This window comes from Schistocerca piceifrons, chromosome X (genome assembly GCF_021461385.2).
Source record: "Schistocerca piceifrons isolate TAMUIC-IGC-003096 chromosome X, iqSchPice1.1, whole genome shotgun sequence".
NCBI classification, from domain to species: domain Eukaryota; kingdom Metazoa; phylum Arthropoda; class Insecta; order Orthoptera; family Acrididae; genus Schistocerca; species Schistocerca piceifrons.
Genome location: NC_060149.1, coordinates 138,584,318 through 138,605,384, shown reverse-complemented (window position 1 = coordinate 138,605,384; position 21,067 = coordinate 138,584,318). Strand labels below are relative to the sequence as shown.

The 21,067-nt window shown below is 40.0% G+C and overlaps 1 protein-coding gene across 1 annotated transcript in view; it reads right to left on the bottom strand.

Annotated features, from left to right (window-relative positions):
* Window positions 1-21,067, bottom strand: part of LOC124721361 (protein crumbs) — a 357,509-nt gene that overhangs the window by 78,994 nt on the left and 257,448 nt on the right. The window contains exons 21-23 of the mRNA XM_047246295.1: window positions 13,017-13,327; window positions 12,661-12,879; window positions 8,686-8,879 (exon numbers count right to left, since the gene is read on the bottom strand). Of these exons, the coding sequence (XP_047102251.1) occupies window positions 8,686-8,879; window positions 12,661-12,879; window positions 13,017-13,327 (724 nt within the window). The remainder of the gene's footprint in view (window positions 1-8,685; window positions 8,880-12,660; window positions 12,880-13,016; window positions 13,328-21,067) is intronic.

The following is a 21,067-nucleotide window of genomic DNA, read 5'->3' as shown; positions in this document are numbered from 1 at the left end:
ACATTATACAATACTGTACTTGTGCATTCTCAGACTGGATGCTGCAACCTCAGTGCCTTCTTCTCACGGGAGTTTGCACTTATTTCTACAATACTCTTTTTTTCTGTTTCACAGAAGTCAGCTGTCTCACTGATCTGTGGTACATTTTTTATCCGACATCAACTACTGATTCTACAGTTTTACCACTGTGCTAATACTGTTACATGCAGATGTATTGACTTATCATGTACTTTGGTCCATTTTGGCTTACATTGTCTTTCAGTTCACTTGTTATGCCCTCCTTCCAAAGCATATCACTTATTTGCTCAGTGCCCAATTCAAGAAGGATATACAAAAACAATAATATAAAACTGTAATATGGATAACAGTAACAACAGATGCATAATGCAACAAATAAGTAATGAATTATGTTTAATGAAAAATACAAAAAGAGGAGCAGATGTCCAGGGAACAAAAAACACCAGAAAAATAAAGCACTTAATTATGTACTGAAACATTCTCAATAAAGTCTAGCAGTGGTGGAAGGATATAGCAGTAATCAAACATTTTGTTTATGGAATGTGCACAGCTGTTTCAAATATGGCTCCTTACATTACTTCTTGTTGTAGGTACATTATGATACTAAAAAAGTTTATTATCGTGCTATACTAAAGTGCGCGTCATTTATGACGGTGGCCGAGTTTAGGTTCGTTCTGCGCATCTGACATCACAAAACACAGTCAACCAATGAACAGAGAACGACATTGCCAGAGCTCGACAGCAGTGCAGAGCACGGACGAGTGTCTTCAGTTTTAGAAACGTTCAGTCATAAATAAAGTAATTGAACAAAAGCAATGTCTTGATAGCAGACTTACTTTTATAGAAAGTTTGGAAAAAGCTTTCTTTATACCAACTGCTTCATATTCTATTAATTAATTAAACCAAACAAGCAATAAGCCTCCTAATTCAAGCGATAGCAAGGAAAGGTGTTTGTATCATTCTCACTAACCGCTTTTTCGCAATAAAGAACAGCGGCAATTGTTATTTCCTACTGTACTTCGACGAAATGTGAGTAATTCATAGTCATACCAACAGTGTTTGTCGGTATTTTGCGTGATATTTTAAAGTCCTCCGGGTGATATATTGAACGACAAGCAGCGGTAGTGTAGTGGTTAAAGTGTATGGCTGCTAAGCGAAAGGTTCAGAGTTCAAACCTCGCTCGGTGTTTAATATTTTCTTTGTTTAAAAACAATATCGAAGTGTCTTACTTCATGAATTTTATTCGTTTGAATGTAATTTTTTGAAATTTCTAGTGGCAACTAAAATCGACCATACAGAAAGTATACACTATGGACTTTTACCTCTGCAAGCTCTTCAAAATTTCGTGCAATGGTTTACCACATCTAATGCTGCGCAATAACTGCGTTGAACTTTGAAACAAAATTAAGTCATTTATGGGGGGGAAGGTATCAGTCAAGAAGATGTGTAAAAATCAAATTTTTGGCTCAATTAGTTTTTGTGAAATCGAATGATAAACTGTGTCAAAGCAGTCCAAACACCATGTTTCTGCACAGGCGAGCAGTGCGGTGATGACAAAATCGCGCACATCACGGAGTATGTCTCTGTAGCAGCGAAAGGGTTAATGCGGCCGTGGTGGCTTTACTTCATAAACTGCGCGCTCCCCCCTAAACGTAAATTTGCGAACTATACTATGGCGCTGCTTCTCTTAGCGCATACAACTGGCAACGCAGCAATCTCCCACGTCTAGGCAGGCATGCGCGAACCGCCAAGATAAAAGAATTGAACTATAGTGAATATAAGAATATCTCACAGTATGCACACAATTTCCAAAAACAAACTCTCACATAACATAAAAAAAGAGAAATAATTCAAGAGGGTAAAAACTGTGTTATGTTAATAACCACATTCTTGAGGTGAGAAAGGTCATTTCTGGGGAATAATCAATGCAGGAATGGAGCAGTGCAGTTATAAATTTTCTTTCATTTCACAAATGTCCAACCAATTTTGTAATTCAGCGAAGTCTTAAAAATTTCCAATAAACTTTAGTTTCCTTAGTAATAGAGAACCAGGTGAGTAATGCAAATGTGCTAAATAAATGAAGAAAAAGATAACCTAACTGTAACTTACAAGATCCAAAGACAACCTGCTGACCACTTTAGTGGGAAACTAGCAATTTTCAGTGACTTTTAGCAAATGGGGACAACCACTGAAAAATTTCCAATATTTATAATGCATCACCATGCGTGTAGTGAGAACACAACCAAAGAGTAAAATGTTGACAGTAATGACTCGAAGGGGCTTCATGAGAGAAAACTGGTTCTGGTTGCCATCAATAAATTGTATTAAATCAATAAAACAAAAGTGCCAACACAAATAAATCAGAGTAGTCATTCAATATTCAAGGACTTTATGAATTTGCTATTGTTTCAAGTCATTAATCTTATGACTGATTTGATACAGCCTGCCTCTCGTCTTAATCTTATCATCTCAGAGTAGTACTTGCACCCGACTTCCTGAATTATTTGTTGGATATATTTCAATCTCTGTCTTCCATTACAGTTTTCACCCTCTACAGCTCCCTCTAGCATCATGGAAGTTACTCCCTGATGTCTTAATACATATTCTATCATTCTGTCTCTTCTTCTTGTCAGGATGTTCCCTGTTTACCGATTATAAAGAGAACCTCCTCCATTCTTTATCCTACCATTCAAATTTTCAACATCCTTCTGTACCACCACATCACAAATGTTCCAATTCTCTTCTTTTATAGTCCATGACTCACTAAAATACACAGCTGCACTCCAAATGAACATTCTCAGGGATTTTTTCCTGAAATTAAGGCCTATGTTTGGTACTAACACACTTATTTTCAACAGGAATGTCCTCTGTGCCTGTGCTTGTCTGTTTTTGGAGTCCTCCCTGCTTTATCCATCATATGTTATTTTGCTCCCAAGGTAACAGGATTCTTTTACTTCATCTACTTCATGGTCACCAACCTCGATGTTAAGTTTTTTGCTATCCTCATTTCTACTACTCCTCATTACTTCTGTATTTCTTCAGTTTGCTTTCAACCCACAGGGTGTGCTCATTAGCCTGTTCATTCCTTTGAACAGGTCCTGCAATTTTTCTTTACTTTCACTTTAGATAGCAATGTCATCAGTAAATCTTGTCACTTATATCCTTTCACCCCAAATGTTAATACAACTCTTGAACTCTTCTTTTACTTCTGTCATTTCTTCTTTTAAGTATAAACTGAGCAGTAGGTCTGAAAGACTACACTCCTGTCTTACACCCTCTTTACTCCCAGAACCTCATTCTTGATCTTCCATTCTTATTGTTCCCTCTTGTTTCTTGTACATACTGCGTACTATCCATCTTTCCCTATAGCTTACTCCTACTTTTCTGAGAATTTCAAACATCTTGCACCATTTTACATTATCAAACATTTTTTTCTAGGGTGAAAAATCCTATGAAGATGTCTTGATTTTTCTGAAGTCTAGCTTCTATTATGAATCAAAATGCCAGGACTACCTCTTTGGTGCCTTTACCTTTCATAAACCCGAATTGAACATCTAACAGATCCTCAATTTTCTTTTCCATTCTTCTGCATATTATTCTTTTCAGCAACTTGGATCCATGAGCTGTTAAGAGAGGTTGACGACAGGTGCCTCTCGGCACGTACAAGAGCTCCGTGCATCGGATAATCAGATACACACATCAACAATGGAGTTACATACAGGTCTGAATATGGCCCTGTGATAAAAACTTGCTGCTGTTCCAGTTGTGACTTCAAAAATTGTTAGCTTTTATGCTGATTGTGCTATAGTTTTCACACTTACCTGCCCTTGCTATCTTCAGTATTGAGTGAATGACATATTTTTGGATGTCTGATGGTGTATCTCCAGTCTCATAAATTCTACACCTCAACTTGAACAATGATCTAGTAATTCTGAAGCAGTGTTACTTATGCCTTTTGCCTTATTTAATCACAGGTCTTCCAGAGCCCTATTAAACTCTGACTCTAATACTGGATCCTTCATGTCTTCCATCTTGACGGCCCTTTCTTCTTCTACCTGGTCATCAGATGGTCCCAACCTCTCGCAGAGATCTTCAATGTACTCTTTTCGCTTACCTGATTTCTGTTCTGCTTTTAACAGTGGTATTCCCATTGTGCTTTCAATGTTGACATCCTTAGTTTTAAGATCACTGATGGTTTCTTGACTTTTTTTTATGCTGAGTCAGTCCTTTTGACGACCATTTATTTTTCCATTTCTTCACATTTTTCCTGCAGCCATTTCATCTTGGCTTCCCTGCAGTCCCTTTTATTTCACTCATAAGCGACTTATACTGATGTATTGACATCTTTTCATGGACATTTTTGTATGTCCTTCTTTGATGATCAATTAAAGTATTTCTCCTGTTACCCGAGGTTTCTTCACATGTACCTTTCTTGTATGTTCTTCTTGTATTTCTTCTACATTCTTCTGTCAAACTTCTCTGATTGCCCTTCTTAGATATGTCCATTCCTCGTTAACAGAGCTACCTACTGTGCTAGTCATTATCAAATAAACTATCTACTGTGGTGTTCATTATCACAATATCTACATTTTTAGAAAAGTTCAAATGCATCTCATCACTCATCACTTCAGTTACCAGACAAATTTCTTAAACTTCAGTCTACTCTTTATTGTTAATAAATTAGGATCTGATTCCATATCTGCTCCTGGGGAATATCTGATTTCGGACTTTCTGTCTGACCATAATGTAATCCAGCTGGAATTTTCCCATGTCTTCAGGTCTTTTTCCTAGTATTATTCCTCCTCTTGAACAGTGTATTTGCCGATACTTGCTAAAATTTATTGTAGAACTCAATTAGTCATTATCCTCTCTCGTTCCTTCTACAAAGCCCAATTTTTCCCTTAACTTACCTTCTCTTCCTTCCCTTACTACCATGTTCAAATCTCCTGTAATATTAGATCATTATCTCCATTTACATACAGAATCACATGTCCGATATCCTCATATACTCACTGTCTCATTTCATCTTCTGTTTGTGACATTGGCATGTACATGTGAACTATTGCTGTTGGCACTTGTTTGTAGTCAATTTTTAAGAGAACATCCTATCACTGAACTGTTCTAAGTAACTTACTCTCTGCACTACCCTTCTATTCATAATGATTTCTACCTGTTATAACATTTTTTTCTGCTGTTGGTATTACCTTATAATTTGTGTGACCATAAATCCTTATCTTCTTGCAATTTTACTTTTTTGAATCCCGCTATGTCTAGGCTGAGCCTTTCCGTTTCCCTCCATAGATTTTCTAGTTTTCCTATCGCTTTCAAACTTCTAGCTTTCCACACTCCGACTTTCAGAATGTAGCCCTTTTGTGGGTTATCCATTGTTTTTCTTGTGGTTACTTCACCACTGGCAGTCCCCTCCCGGAGATATAAATGAACTAATCCAAAATGGAAAGACCATGATACCACTTTTTCAATTACGGGCCAGCTGTCCTGTGCATAGACATTGTGTTATTAATGCAGTGGTTTCCACTGTCTTTTGAATCCTCATGCCATTGATCATTGCTGATTCTTCTGCCTTTTAAGGGCAGTTTTCTACTCCAAGGGCAAGAGGGTGTAATAAACCCTTTTGGACAAGACTGCTGGCAGAACAAGAGTGTTTATATCGTGAGTCTTCAGCCATCATTGCTGATGATATTTATTCAAAATTTAAGCAGTGTCTGGACTAAACCCAGTACCCATAATATTTTCATTTTCATTACTAGTCGAAGATGATAGCCCTGAAGCAGAAGTTTCTAATTTTACTGTGATTATTATAGATACGATATATGTAACTCTTACAGAGGAGATGCCCAAACAAATCTTGGCACTGTAAATTGTGCCCAAACTACAGGTTGCAATAGAAGTAGAAAGTTTTTGCAAAAGTAATTTACAGAATATAGGAGAATACTAACACTGACTGTGAATATCAGCAGAGCATGATAACAAGGCACGAGTTGCAACTCCCATGGTACTGGACAAATGAATCCATCTACACTATCTGATCAAAGTATCTGGACACTTATTAGTAAGCATTAATATTGGGTGTTTCCATCCTTCACCTTTACAAAGGCTTGAATTTTAACTCTTCACTCAATTACTTCTCTGAATATCTGTGGAGAAATGGCAGCTGATTCTTCCTCAAGAGCCAAAACCAGACAAGGTAATGACGATGGATGTTCGGGTCTGGAGCAAAGTTGACTTTTAAGTCATCCCAAAGGTATTCCTCTGGATTCAGGTCAGCACTCGGGGAAGGCGAGTCCATTTCAGGAATATGTTTCAGGAACTTCATGACACTTGGCTGCTTTAGAGTAATTTATTAATTTGCTACCTATTTCAGTCAATGATAATCATCTGGCACAAAAAATTGTCTACTGCAAATCACATCAGCCCTGTTGAACCATACAATTGCATTAACTGTCAATTTCATGAGTAATACTGCAGAAGAACAATTATTTCCACACATCAGCAACCTTCTCCACGGATATACAGCAGTAAACTCCTGTTGTGTGTGCATGAGAAAGGTTACTGATGCGTGAAAATTATTGTTCTTCTGTATTATTATTCACAAAATTGACAGTTAATGCACTGTACAGTTCAACGACACTGAGATGTGATTTGCAGTAACCAATTTTTCATGCCAGATGACTGTCATTGACCAAAGCTGGTAGTAAATTAATAAATTTTTCTAATGCAAGTGTCATGAAATTCCTGAAACATATAGCTGCTTGCTAACAGCTGCCTGAAGAAAACATTTCAGGAATGTTACTGCCTCAGTGATGATGCTTTATGACAGGGCGCATTATCAATCTGATACGATCATTGTCTCCGAACTGTTCCTCTACTGAATGGAGTATACAATACTGTAAAATGTGTTCAGACACTTCTGCATTTAGCATTTTCTTAAGCGTAATAAAGGGAACACAATCTAATGACAAAAAATACACCCATACTGTAACGCCGCCTCCTCCGCACTTCACTGTCCAGACTACATATGATGGTATGTGACATTCTCTGGGCATTCATCTAACCCAGACCCTTCCATCAGATTGCCACAGCATATAGCGTGATTCATCACTGCAAATGACTACTTTTCATTCATCTAGTATCCAGTGGCATTACTCTTTATACTACCTCAAGCATCATTTAGCATTGACTACACAAATTTGTGGCTTGTGAGGAGATGCTTCACCATTATACTGTGTTCTTTTTAACTCACTACACAGTCATTGTGCTAGCTGGACTGCTGGTAGCACCTTGGAACTCCCGCGTGATTCCTTCTACCGATTTCATGCGATTTACCACAATCACATTCATAATGCTTGAGGGTCCCTGTCGATCAGTACATGAGGTCTACCTGGTTTTAGTACAGTTGTTTGCACTTCACAGTCACATAACCAACAGCTGACTTGGGTAGCTTCATAAGGACTGAAATGTCCCTGATAGCTTTGTTACTCTGGTGACATCCAACGACTAGTCCATGTTCAAGGTCACTCAGCTCTCCTGAGTGGTCAATTCTGCTGTTACTGCTTCTTTACTCACAATACTCTCCACCTCCTTTTATACCGGTAGGTCCACCTTCCAGAAATCTAGTGTTTAATTACGTTTTACGTTCTGGGTACTTTTTATTAGATGGGGTATTATCTTCATGAAGCAATTTGTCATCAAAAATTGAATGTGTATATGCATTACACAGCTAGTAACTGCTTTCAAGACAATGGTTGTCTTCTCTGATCTATGGATATCAATTCCAGCACCAAAATCCACCTGGACTTACTCCTGACAGTAAGTTGTTCTATTAACTGAAAGTTAGGTATTTTCTACTTCTGCATAAATTTCTATATGGTGAAATAACTGAGAATGGACGCTATTAGTTTTGATCCTGGGTGGATCAGTTTCAAAAGGTGTATCCTTAAGAACTTGAAGGGAAGTTGCATATTGACAGGTTTGTTGGGAGTGGAAAGAAATGAGTGGGAAAGGGTTTATTAGACGAGTGCTTTGAAATAATACTTATCATATGGTAAATATATTTAAAAACAAAGATGATGTGACTTACCATACGAAAGCGCTGGCAGGTCGATAGAAACACAGACAGACACATACATACACACAAAATTCAAGCTTTCACAACAAACTGTTGCCTCATCAGGAAAGAGGGAAGGAGAGGGAAAGACGAAAGGAAGTGGGTTTTAAGGGAGAGGGTAAGGAGTCATTCCAATCCCGGGAGCGGAAAGACTCACCTTAGGGGCAAAAAAGGACGGGTATACACTCGCACACACACACACACACACACACACACACACACACACACACACACACATCCATCCACACATATACAGACACAAGCAGACATAATTATATGTGTGGATGGGTGTGTGTGTGTGTGTGTGTGTGTGTGTGTGTGTGTGTGTGTGTTAATCATTAAGATATTATTTACTTCTGCTGAAGGGACTTCACTGTCTTCAGTGTGTGACTGTGTTGTTATCATATGGTAATATCTACAAGTTTGATATGTCCAGAAAAAAAATTAAATATCCAAACATGGAGTGGGTTAAAAAATAAACTGCATCATTAGTTTACTTAACTTCTTTTCCTACAGATGTAATAAGTGAAATCTAAACTTACTGAAAATCATTCCATGTAACAACGCATTTCCCATTATGTTCACACGGATTGACAAGGCACGTGTTGTCTGAGACTGATCCTTCTAAAACTACACTTTTATTAAAACTAACAGTTCCAAGTGGACTTGGTATAACAAGATCCTCCACATCTAAAGGGAAGAACTCTACAACCATTGTGTGTGATCCATTGCTGATCTGAAGAAAAGAAAAACACAAGTTAAAAGCACGTCTTGTACAACACATCTGAACTATGATTACAATGACTTCCACTAAAACAATGTATTATTGTAAGAAGGCCATTAGCCAGTGTTTATCAGCATTTATGAGCATTGTGAATGATAATACACTAGACAAAAATTTACTTTTTAGTTTTTACAAAGGCCAAAATAGCTGATCTACATGGATTTGAGAGCTCTGAAGTTGAAAATAACAATTAAAAATCAAGATAAGCTCAGGTTTGTAAGTCACTGAAACCTTTATGTTCTTCACAAATAACAATGGGCCATAGTCTAACAAACATTGCACTTCCCAACACAAATATAATCACCAAATATTTGACAGTGGTTTTGGGGTTAATTCAATGCACTGGTATCAAATATGGAGTCAGTTTTTCCAGAATGGCTCTAATTTCTCAGACACTGGGCACTGAAGTTTACATTTTTACTCAAATAATACTGATCAATACTTTTTTGATATTCTATTCAAAATTTTTAGTAATGACAAGAATATTTAAATGTATTTATACAATTTAAAGGGTGCTGATCACATCATTTTTGGCATATAGGCTCTAAGATTTCAGATATTTGGTAGGCTATGTCACTGAAATATAGGAGCAATGCAAAATCGTGAGGTCTAACCCATTCACAAATCATGTTGAAAAATAAATCATGTTGAAAAATAAATCAAAGTGCTTTAGACTATGTATAAGAAAAGCTGCAGTCAATTAAGTTCAATTAAAGGTACACTATTAACAGGTACCTTCTTCACAACATGTTTCCTCTTTGCCTGCCGCTTATAGGGAAGGCACAAATTCCAGCAGAAATCTGCCAACACTGAAGCACTGAATCTTCCTTGGTATCAATGTTTCATTACAGAGATTTGTTGGTAAAACCTCTCAATATGTGCATTACTAAATCCCATCAATCTTCAGGGAAAATGTCGATACTGGAGTCAATGAAATGCATTTTGAGTCATATCTTGCATTTAAGTTTCTCAAGTTCAATGTAATTTTCAGCCCTCCTATTGCCCAAGAACACTGCTGTAACTTTCAGAAAGCACTGCTACGCGTTTAGCTTATCAGGACTGAGAATATGCTCAAACTGTTGGTCTCCAAGGACCTTACATATTTGTGAACCAATGAATACCTCCTTCCTAATCTTCTCAGTACTCAGTCCAGGGAACTTTCCATGCAAGTATTCAAATCCTCGTTCATTGCTCTTATTCACTGCTTTTGCAAATGACTTCATCAATTGTAGTAGTGGTAACAAGACTTAACTGGGATTTACAAGTGGTTCCCATGACACAGTTTTCTTGCCAGGCAATAAATCTTCTCATCATGACCAGTTCTTCTGTTTCTAAAGTAACGACTTTCCCACCCATAAATATAGCAACAGTACTTACTATACCCGCCTTGTATGCCCATAAGCATACCAACGACTTTTATATCATCACATATGAGCCATTGACGCTTATCATAGTCGATGCTGTGCAAAATACCTCTCATCATGAAGTAACTTTCCTTTGTTAGGGCTACATATGTCAGAAGGATGAAAGAAGCATGTTGCTATTATGTAATAGCAAGGCTGTCAAACTAGTTTTTGAACAAACAATGAAAAGTCTCCTGTCATCCTGTTTGTGTATTATATTGAGTTCTCACTTCAAATCTTCAATATCCATAGAGTATGACATTACACTTGTTGTTCTGCGAAACCTTTAGAGTGGTTTTTGACGTTGGCAAAAAGTACATACCCGAGTTGCATGTTGTTCCACTCCATGAAATGACAAGCTAATAGTTTTGGAATGCCCAAGTCTCTAAAAAGATCACCAAGTTCACTTTGCATGATTTTGTTCATTTCACTAGACGATGGTGGTGCAGAGGTGGCATCATTAGGTGTGGAAGGATGGAATGTATCTGATAGGTCTTCATCTTCACTGTCATTCAAAAAGCTTATTGTTGTGGCTACTGGAGGATCTGGAACTGGAAGACGTGCTCCATCGCATCACACTTGGTATAACAGAATGCTGTACGATACTCTTCTTTTTATTGTCAAATACTTTATTGAGCTGAGGCCCCAAGCAGAAGTAGCAATCTGTTACGCAGTTTGTAGGTTCATACAAAATGACTTGCACTGTAAAACACATGGAAACTTTCTTTTCCTTTCATCCACACATTTGATGAACATGTTGTCTGTCAAACAGGAGAAGCCCGTGTTTTTGTTGGTCCCCCTACACAGCACTCGAAACACAGGAAATAACGTTTTTTCACTGCTTGTGCCAGTGTTTGTTTCCTTTGTCCAAAAATTGCATCTCCACGTATGTAACAAAAATTGTTGGGGTTATTAACATATCTGCAGGGCATAACAGCAGTTTTGATTCCATGCGGTAACTCAGAAACACACACAACAGTCACAACACACAATGCAACATGAAAACAGGGGCTAAAAAACAAAAATTGTCATTTTCATATTCAGCATAGCAAACTCTATAGAGACTAAATTTTTTCTTTATGTAAAAATTTCATTGGTGAACAGTGTTATTCAACACTACAACGTCATGAGATAGGTGGAGTACTTCCATGTTGACATACGTATACGTGCATGTCACTTCCAGGTTTGGGAGAGAGTAACTATCAGTTGCCAAATACACATAGTGATCACTTTTTCAACAAGTACATGGAAGACAACACATAGTAATGGTATAAGGAGGAAGGATGGTGAAAATAACCAGAAACACATGGGGGGGGGGGGGGGCGATAAAGCCAATAAGGAAAGATGTATATAGGACAACAAAAATAACAATAATAATAACAATAAATTGAATGAATAAATAAAGTAAAACTAAACAGAGAAGCCAAACCTTAGGGGAAAAGAATAACAAGGATAAAAATGCAGAAGTGGATATTATAGCCTAACACTGAGTAATATTTAAGTGCATCATATTAAAATAATGATAAGTCCTGAGACTGCCACCAGTTTTTTGAAGCATTTTAGCTGCCATGGAGAATGTCCACCACCAGCAAAAGAAAGAAACTTGAAAACATGCAACAAATGTTGAACCAGGCTCCCAAATTCTACATACATGGAGAAGTAATGTTTTTTTCATATAAGCTCATTACATATGTTTACCTCTCATCAGTATCAATCTTTGATAGATAAAGTAAAGATCTGATGGTATATTTTGAGATCTTCAGAAAGGTGTCAAATTTCGAAGGGGAGGGATTGAATATAAAAATCGAATGAAAAGATGATGCACTGGGAGAAAATTAGCACATTATGAACTGGAGGGAAAGTGACACGTTGTGGGGGAAAGCTGATGCATTGTGCAGAAACGCTGATCCATTCATCATAGTTGGATGGTTGGATGGGGGGGGATTGTAAAGGTAATGTGTCACAGAATTGAGGTAGAGGGCATGACGCTTCACAGGGTTGCGAAGGGAAGTGATGTGTCACAGGGGTGAATGGAGGTGACGCATCACAGGTGCAAAGGGAGGTGATGCAACAAAGGCAAAGGCAGGAAGTTGGTAAGTCTTCGGGGAAGAAGTGATTGTGATCAGGCACATGGATGCGGAAAAATGACACACCATGGGGCAAAACTAAAATATAGTGTCAATATAATAGAATTCCATACACAGCATTTCAGTTGGTTCAGTATTCCAAAGCAGAAGATGCTTGCCTGCATAATACACAACCATGGCTGCGACTACCTTCTAAACATAAGATAAAAATAAAAGTTATAAGAATTGTGAACTGATTGTTACCTGTACATCCTGGATAACGCCCTTGAAGTTAACATCGCAAGAATTACTGTTGCAACCTCTGTTTGTAGTGGAGTTTGTAAGTCCTACTGTTTGACTTACTGAGGGGTAACCTCCAAGATACAGCCTCTGTACGTCTAAAAATCCAGTTGCACTGATTGTTTTACGAAAGTGTTCTGTACCATTTATCTTCACTTGTACTAATGTTACATTTCGTACCACCTGTGAACCATGTACATAAACAGTTCATGTCATACACTCAATAATCATAACTAAATACTTCTCTCCAAATAATTAAAAAATAAAGCCTAATAATCTACTAGGCAACAAATATCCCTGTTATAAAAACAGACACAGACCTGAATGAGATGGTAATTTCCATCAGCCAGTTTCAAACTATTGACATTCCATGATTCTGGGTTTGATTCTGGAGTACCGTTCAACAGTATGCACACATTAAGTGCACCATCAGATAAATGTGCCGCAATAACAGTTTGATTTGGACTTCCAACTGATGTCATATAAAATATGGCCCCTTTGTCTTGCTTTGTGCGTATAAACATTGATATATCTATAATACTTCTTATAGCTCTACGTGAGGCCTCGTTTACATCAACTGTCACAAGGCTAGTTGTGATATTTTCATGACCAAACGTAGCAGCTGTCAAATCTAAAACAATAGTAAGAGAAAATTAAAGTATCCTGAAATAAAAAATGCACACACAAACAAGTCAATCTACAGATCATATTTTATTAGCAATTGCTCCTCATACGTTCAGTCCAAGTGTACTGGAATGCAAAATATGTTCTGACAGCTAATTATTTTTTATTTTTAGTTTGCACAATTATATTAAGACATAATCTATCTAAAATACACAGCTCTGCAAGATTTAAGGATGAGCTAGATACAATATGTAACCTACTTGGTGGAATGAATGAAAGTGCAGGAGTATGTTGTCAGAGACCTCCCGGTTGTGCACAGAAAGTTGGACATCACATAGCATGAGATCAGCACAACCATAGCACCAAATGGGGTTGGCCGCACAACACAAGGCAGTTGAGGAAATGGGAAAAGACAGTGTGTGTCAATCAGCAAGCAGTTACAGTGCACTGTAGTGGTGGTCTTCATCACAACATGGCCTGGAGATAACATTTGGATGACTTCACATGGCAAAAAATCATTAGGGAACAGGAAGGAGGACAAAGTGTGATGAGTGCTGTACAGGAGTTTGATGTTGCTCACAGCACTGTTTCACATGCATGGGAGTGTACTGAACCACAGGAACTGCTGCCTGAAGAACAGGTTGTGGTGACCATGGCAAATTACAGCAGCAGATGACCACTACATCGTGCAACAGGCAAGAATGGACCCACATCAGGCAGTGGGTGCAATTGCAAACACATTTAACAGGACTGCAAGGCACACAAACCTTACTGTCCAAAGTAGTACAGTGACTGCATGGGAGTGGTCTCTTTGTCCATCGACCAGCATACCGTGTTCTATAGACCCTAGCACATTGGCGACAAGGTTTACAATGGTGCCGCTAAGAGCACAGAGACTGGACCAATGAAGAGGCAGATTCAGTCTGACTAGTGATTCTGGACAAGCCCTCATATAGCGATAGGTAGTAACATGTAATGCATCCAGGAACATTGTCGAACATGATCATTTTGGCAGCCCAGGGATCATGGTGCAGGGAGGCAATGTTGCATGGGCATACTGAGCTCCAAATCTTTGAACATGGTACACTCAATGGTCAATATTATTGTGACACTGTACTCCTTCCTAATTTATGTCTTTTCAGGGGTGCATCTGGTCCTGACTTAATTTTTATGGATGACAATGAGTGACGACATTGAGCATCGCAGATTGAGGAGCTCTTAGAAAGAAAGGATATTTGGTGAATTGACTGGATGTGTGGGATGCGCTTGGGAGATGTGTTGCACCATGTCCACACATGCCAACAACCACCCAGCAGTTGTCAACCACATTGGTGGAGGAATGAAACATCCACCATAACAACTATTTGCCAACTTTGTGGTCACTATGGAAGCACACTGTAGAGCATGCATTGATGCCTGTGGTGATCACACACCCTATTAAGAACTACGTCCTGCCTTTTGTAATGTGCATGAGACCATCATAAATCATGGTGACTTCAATATAATTATTGTCTTTGAATTGTCATTCCTGTTCATCTCTCTGCCTATTTCTTTCCGTAACCTTATGTACAGTTTTTTCTATGTATAGTCCAAGTTTCATTGAGCTATGGTACGTGGCAGACACACATCATGCGAAAGATACTACCATCCTTAAGTTTTGCGCATCAATGTATTTTGAAGTTCTTTCCAAGACATACCCAAGTTAAACTAAACAATGCAGCTCAACATGATATAATCAGTATTTATTTTAATGAGCATGAAGGAAAACCTAGCAACATTCAGTTATATTTGTCTGTCGAAATTATGAGACACATAACCAAGTGACACTGTGTTCCTCAAAATAAGGAGATATAAAACAAAAAGATACTCAACATTCACATTACATGTAAGCAACTAAGCAGTTGTATCACACTGAATGGCAGTTCTCCAGTCAGTAAATTCAAATACAAACAAGAAGCACATTCCTTTGCTGAATCCTATATTTGTTTGCTCATCAATGGATGCACCACACACACAAACAAACAAACGCACACGGAAGGGGAGGGGGAGGGGGAGGGGGAGGGGGGGGGAGGGGTTAAACAAAGCTGTATTGTCCAAGGCAACCAATTTATGACAGCACTGCAACTTGATGGGGTGAGAGTGTTGATCAGAGCAGGCGAGGGGAGAAACCTGGTAGGGAGCAGCATCAGAGTTGGGGAAAGATGGCTGATGGCTGGGAAAGAGAGGCAGTAGGAGCATGGGACTACACCTGACAAACTACCTCCTTACATGTAACTGCTTTTCCTTTGAGTGAAATATACACAAACAAATTTGGATATGGACACCTGCATGGCAGCCTACTATGCCAATCCATTAATGCACCATCTAGAAGAAACCTTCCCAACCAACCAAAATTCCTTGTCTGGTTGAGTTTCATTGATGGTGTATTCATGATCTGTATCCAGGGCCAAGACACTCAATGTTCATTCCTCCAAAGCATTAACCATTTCTCTCCAATCTGCTTACCTGGTCCTCCTCAGCTCAGTGTGTTATCTTCCTGGACATTGACCTCCACCTCTACAATGGCTCCACAAAAACAACTATCATACCAAGCCCACTAACCATCAACAGTACCTGCATTTTGATAGCTGCCATCTCTTACACATTAAAGAGTCTCTCTCATACAGGCTGGCCATCTGTGGATGGTGCATCTGCAGTCACAAGCAACCCCTTGCCCAGTAGCTGGAAGTCTTAGTAAGTTTTACACAGACAGGCAAGACACCCAAACCAAGTGAGAAAACAGATTTCCCATGACATATCCACAGGTTCCCCCAATCCTCGAACCACTTCAATTAACCAGCTACGAAGGAGAAGCTGATCACCACAAATATCATTCTGGACTGGAACATGTTCAAAAATGAGGAACATTCTACTCACAATTCTACTGATCCCTTACAAATTCGTAATCCACTGCCCACCCACCCTACACAATATTCTAGTCTACGTCACACCTACTCTCAAGCACTTGCCACATGGGGCATACCTGTGTGAAAGACCCATGTGTATAGACATGTCCAATGCACTCACACAGCCCATCCTGCTCTAGTCCTGTCACATGCGTATCGTATGCTATTAGGCAACCATGGGTACTCACAAGGCCCTATGCCATCATATTTATGGGCCAATTGGAGGAGTCCTTTCTATCTAATCAACACTTAAAACCCCTTGTCTGGTTCAGATTCATTAGTGACACTTTCATGATCTGGAATCATGGCAAGGGCAATCCTTGCTCTTTCCTCCATAATCTCAACACTTATTCCCAAATCCACTGTACCTGGTCCATCTCAACTCAACAAGCCACCCTCCTAAACATCAATCTCCACTTCCCAGATGGCTCCAAAAATATGCCTGTTCACACCAAGCAGACTAATCGCCAACAGTACCTCTACTTTGACAGCTGTCACCCATTCCATTTCAAAAAGTCTCTACCTTACAGCCTCACCACCCGTGGACACATCTGCAGTGGAAAGCACAAGTTGTTGAAACATACTGATAACCTAACCAGATCTTTTATTGACAGACAATGTCCTATCCAGCTCATTTATAAACCCCACCTAGAGAATATCCTTGTCCATCTCTATTCCAACCCTGCTTCCAATCCTGCCCAACCCTTGTGATCACCAAGACCTGTCTCATACACCGACTCACCATCTCTCACAGCAATCCAGTCACAGGCATTTACTCCCTCATAAAAGGTACGGCTTCATGTCAATGCAGCCATATTATATATCAGCTCTGCTGCAATTACTTACAGTAGTCTATGTGGGCATAACAAGCAATCAACTGTCTACTCACATGAATGGGCACTGCCAAACTGTGGCAAACTGCAGAACGTGACCATCCAGTTGCTGAACATGCTGAACACCACAACACAAATGGCTTCCACAGCTGCTTCAATGTAGGGGTCATTTCCATCACAAGTTTCTCTGAACTATACAGGTGGGAATGGTCTCCCTGGCATGTTCTGTGCTCTCACAATTCCCCTGGTCTAGACCTCAGCTAACTTGTTCCCCACCGCCTCGCCTTACCTTTCTCCTTCGTCCATGCCACTCCTTCCCCATCCGGATCATGTGCTGCCTTGTCCTGTCACTCTTGCCCCCCCCCCCCCCCCCCATGCAGACTCACTCTCTCTCTCTCTCTCTCTCTCTCTCTCTCTCTCTCTGTCTCTGTCTCTGTCTCCCACCCCCCCCTCAAACTCTCTCATCACTTTCTTCACCCTTCTCTTTTCCTCCCCTCCCCCCTCCCTGTCTCCATCATCATCTCCATATTTCTCTCCTTTTCCTCCCCTCACTCCCTATATCTACATCTATTACATTCTCTACTCTCTGAACCCCTTTCGTCTTTTTTGTGCAGCTGCTGAGTCACCAGTCAAAAGACCTGCCTCGCATTATCCTGCTACCTCCCCCATGTTTCACGTGTCCTTCCCTACCCCCTCCTCACCTCCTTCAGCCCAGAAAATTGCTTTCAATAATAGATAATCAATAACCAGTATCGTCACGGGTTTGGATGTCAGTGTGGTTGTATATGTGTACTTTACCTAAAAAAAGAGCAAGAACTTGATAGCTAGTGTGAATATTGTTTTCTGTTATTTATTTCTGTGTTCCATATCTGTCCACTATAAGTGAGTGGTTGCCCTCCCCTTATTTTATGTATATCCTACCATATGCAGGGAGTCATACTACGTACCTGCTCTGCTGTAACTTCTGAACAGCACGTTATATGGACATAATCACAAACCAGTTATCCACCCGAATGAGAGCATCTCCAAATTTTGGCCAGGAGCAGAGTTGATCACCTAGTTGCAGAAAGTGCTGCTAAGTACAAAATGCTCCATTTCAATGGCAGCTCCATGTCCAGTGCTGTTCGTATTCGTTCCTCCAACATCAACTGCTCTGAATTATGTAGAGAGGAGTTGTCCTTTCACCATATCGTTTGATACTGCAAATCCCCCTGGACTCAATCTCCACTGGATCTTGCCCCACAGACACCTTACCAGTGCCCCATGACTCTAACTTCATTCATCCTGCACTGACACACACAGCCCTGTAGTCTCCCTCTCCCTCTGCTCTACGTCCAGCTGCCAACCCACTGCTCTACATCATTGTACACTGCACACCATTCACCTACCTTTGGCCAGAACAAGCTCATTGGTCCCACTTTCCTATCCCCTGTGACTGCTTCCTCACCCTCCCAGCTGTCAGCCACCTTTCTCCTAGCCTCCTTCCCACTTTCCACCTTCCTTCTCACCTCACCCACTCCACACAACAAATCCCTCACCTCATTCAAGTAGCATTGCTGGCACAATATAGTTGGCAGGGACAATATAGCCTATAGACAATATAACCCAGCATATCAGATGAATTTGCAATTGTGAATAATCACTACCATCAGCTGTACAATGGAATGAAGACAATGAAAATTTGTGCTGGACCAGGACTCGAACCTGGATTTCCCGCTTAATGCAAGCGGTTGCCTTACCATTTGGCTACCCGTGCACGAGTCACAGCCAGGCCCAAACTTCCACAGCTCATCAACCATGCGTCTAGTATCTGTACTCACACATCCATTATGTGTATTCCCGTACAGATCAGACGTTGTGCTTGAAAGTCGCATGTCCGGTATCGACAGATAAATACGATATTGCAGTGCCTGTGTTATTCTGATGATGATGCACTGTTTCATAACAGGTGTGGTCGCCGAAGTGCATGACCACCAGAATAACTCTCACAATGCAGTATTGTATTTATCTGCCAATACCAGGCATGTGACTTTCACGTACAATATCTGATCTGTACGGGAATACACATAATGGATGTGCGAGTACAGATTGTAGACGCATGGTTGACAACATATGGAAGTTTGGGTCTGGCTGTGAGTCATGCACGGATAGTCAAATGTTAAGGCAACTGCTCACAATAAGTGGGAATTCTGGGTTCGAGTCCTGGTCCAACACAAATTTTCATTGTCTACATTCCATTCTGCAGCTGATGGTAGTCATTATTCACAATTGCAAAGTCATCTGATATGCTTCATAATAATTGTGGTTGCCACAGTGCATCGTCATCAGAATAACACACGCAATGCAATATCAAATATAGCCTAGAGTGCATGTGCACGCACACCCACGTGTGTGTGTGTGTGTGTGTGTGTGTGTGTGTGTGTTGTCCATTGTCCCATTTACCTCTTCCATTACCTACAAACAAAAGTGCCAGGTTCATTTTGAACATCTCTCTCAGAATTGTGTGAACTAACAAGCAGCCACATATACAAGTTCAGTACCTCAATTTCGATTTCAAGTTGTCCTCATGAACACTTAAATGTTAAACAGATGATGTGCTACTAAATATGACCCTCCTTAAAATATAAAAAAGTGCAGTGAAACTCGAAAACAACAATTCACCTAAAGTGATAATGGAATATCTCTAACTCAATCTCCTTGTCTTTCCCAGCAAGCTGAAGTGAAACAAACTTTTACAATTATTTGCTGAGTAAGCTCATTGAAAAGATGCAATTTTTCAACAAGTGTCACTCTCAGTTATAAGTTTCAGTATGGAGTCTGTATTGTCTCTGTATAGGTGGGGCTGGAAAGTGGTCTGTCCCCTTCTAGTGCTACAGGGTAAATGTCAAAGGGGGTGAGGACACTGCACCCAAGTTCCAGCACAGACATTTGGGCTCCATCTCATGTGCAGCTTGTCATGTCACATGATTGTGTGTGTTAACAGCATATTGTGGCCAGTAATGGATCTCAAGCATAACTCTGTTGGTAGCCTTCACCTCTGTTTATGAACCCATCACTGCAAGCTGTGTTCAGTCATCACAATTTATCCTTGTTTTCTATCCTACTCATCACAGGTAGAACACTGGCAGTTTGATGACAGTGGAACTCAAGAAATGAACTGCTCGCCAGAAGCAAAGTCCAGAGCACAGTGAAGACATTGTCAGCATCTACATCTACATCTACCCCTACACCTACATCCATACTCCGCAAGCCACCTGACGGGGTGTGGCGGAGGGTACCTTGAGTACCTCTATTGGTTCTCCCTTCTATTCCAGTCTCATATTGTTCGTGGAAAGAAGGATTGTCGGTATGCCTCTGTGTGGGCTCTAATCCCTCTGATTTTATCCTCATGGTCTCTTCGCGAGATATACGTAGGAGGGAGCAATATACTGCTTGACTCCTCGGTGAAGGTATGTTCTCAAAACTTCAACAAAAGCCCATACCGAGCTACTGAGTGTCTCTCCTGCAGAGTCTTCCACTGGAGTCTATCATCTCCGTAACGCTTTCGCGATTACTAAATGAGCCTGTAACGAAGCGCGCTGCTCTCCGTTGGATCTTCTCTATCTCTTCTATCAACCCTATCTGGTACGGATCCCACACTGCTGAGCAGTATTCAAGCAGTGGGCTAACAAGCGTACTGTAACCTACTTCCTTTGTTTTCGGATTGCATTTCCTTAGGATTCTTCCAATGAATCTCAGTCTGGCATCTGCTTTACCAACGATCAACTTTATATGATCATTCCATTTTAAATCACTCCTAATGCGTACTCCCAGATAATTTATGGAATTAACTGCTTCCAGTTGCTGATCTGCTATATTGTAGCTAAATGATAAGGGATCTTTCTTTCTATGTATTCGCAGCACATTACACTTGTCTACATTGAGATTCAATTGCCATTCCCTAAACCATGTGTCAATTTGCTGTAGATC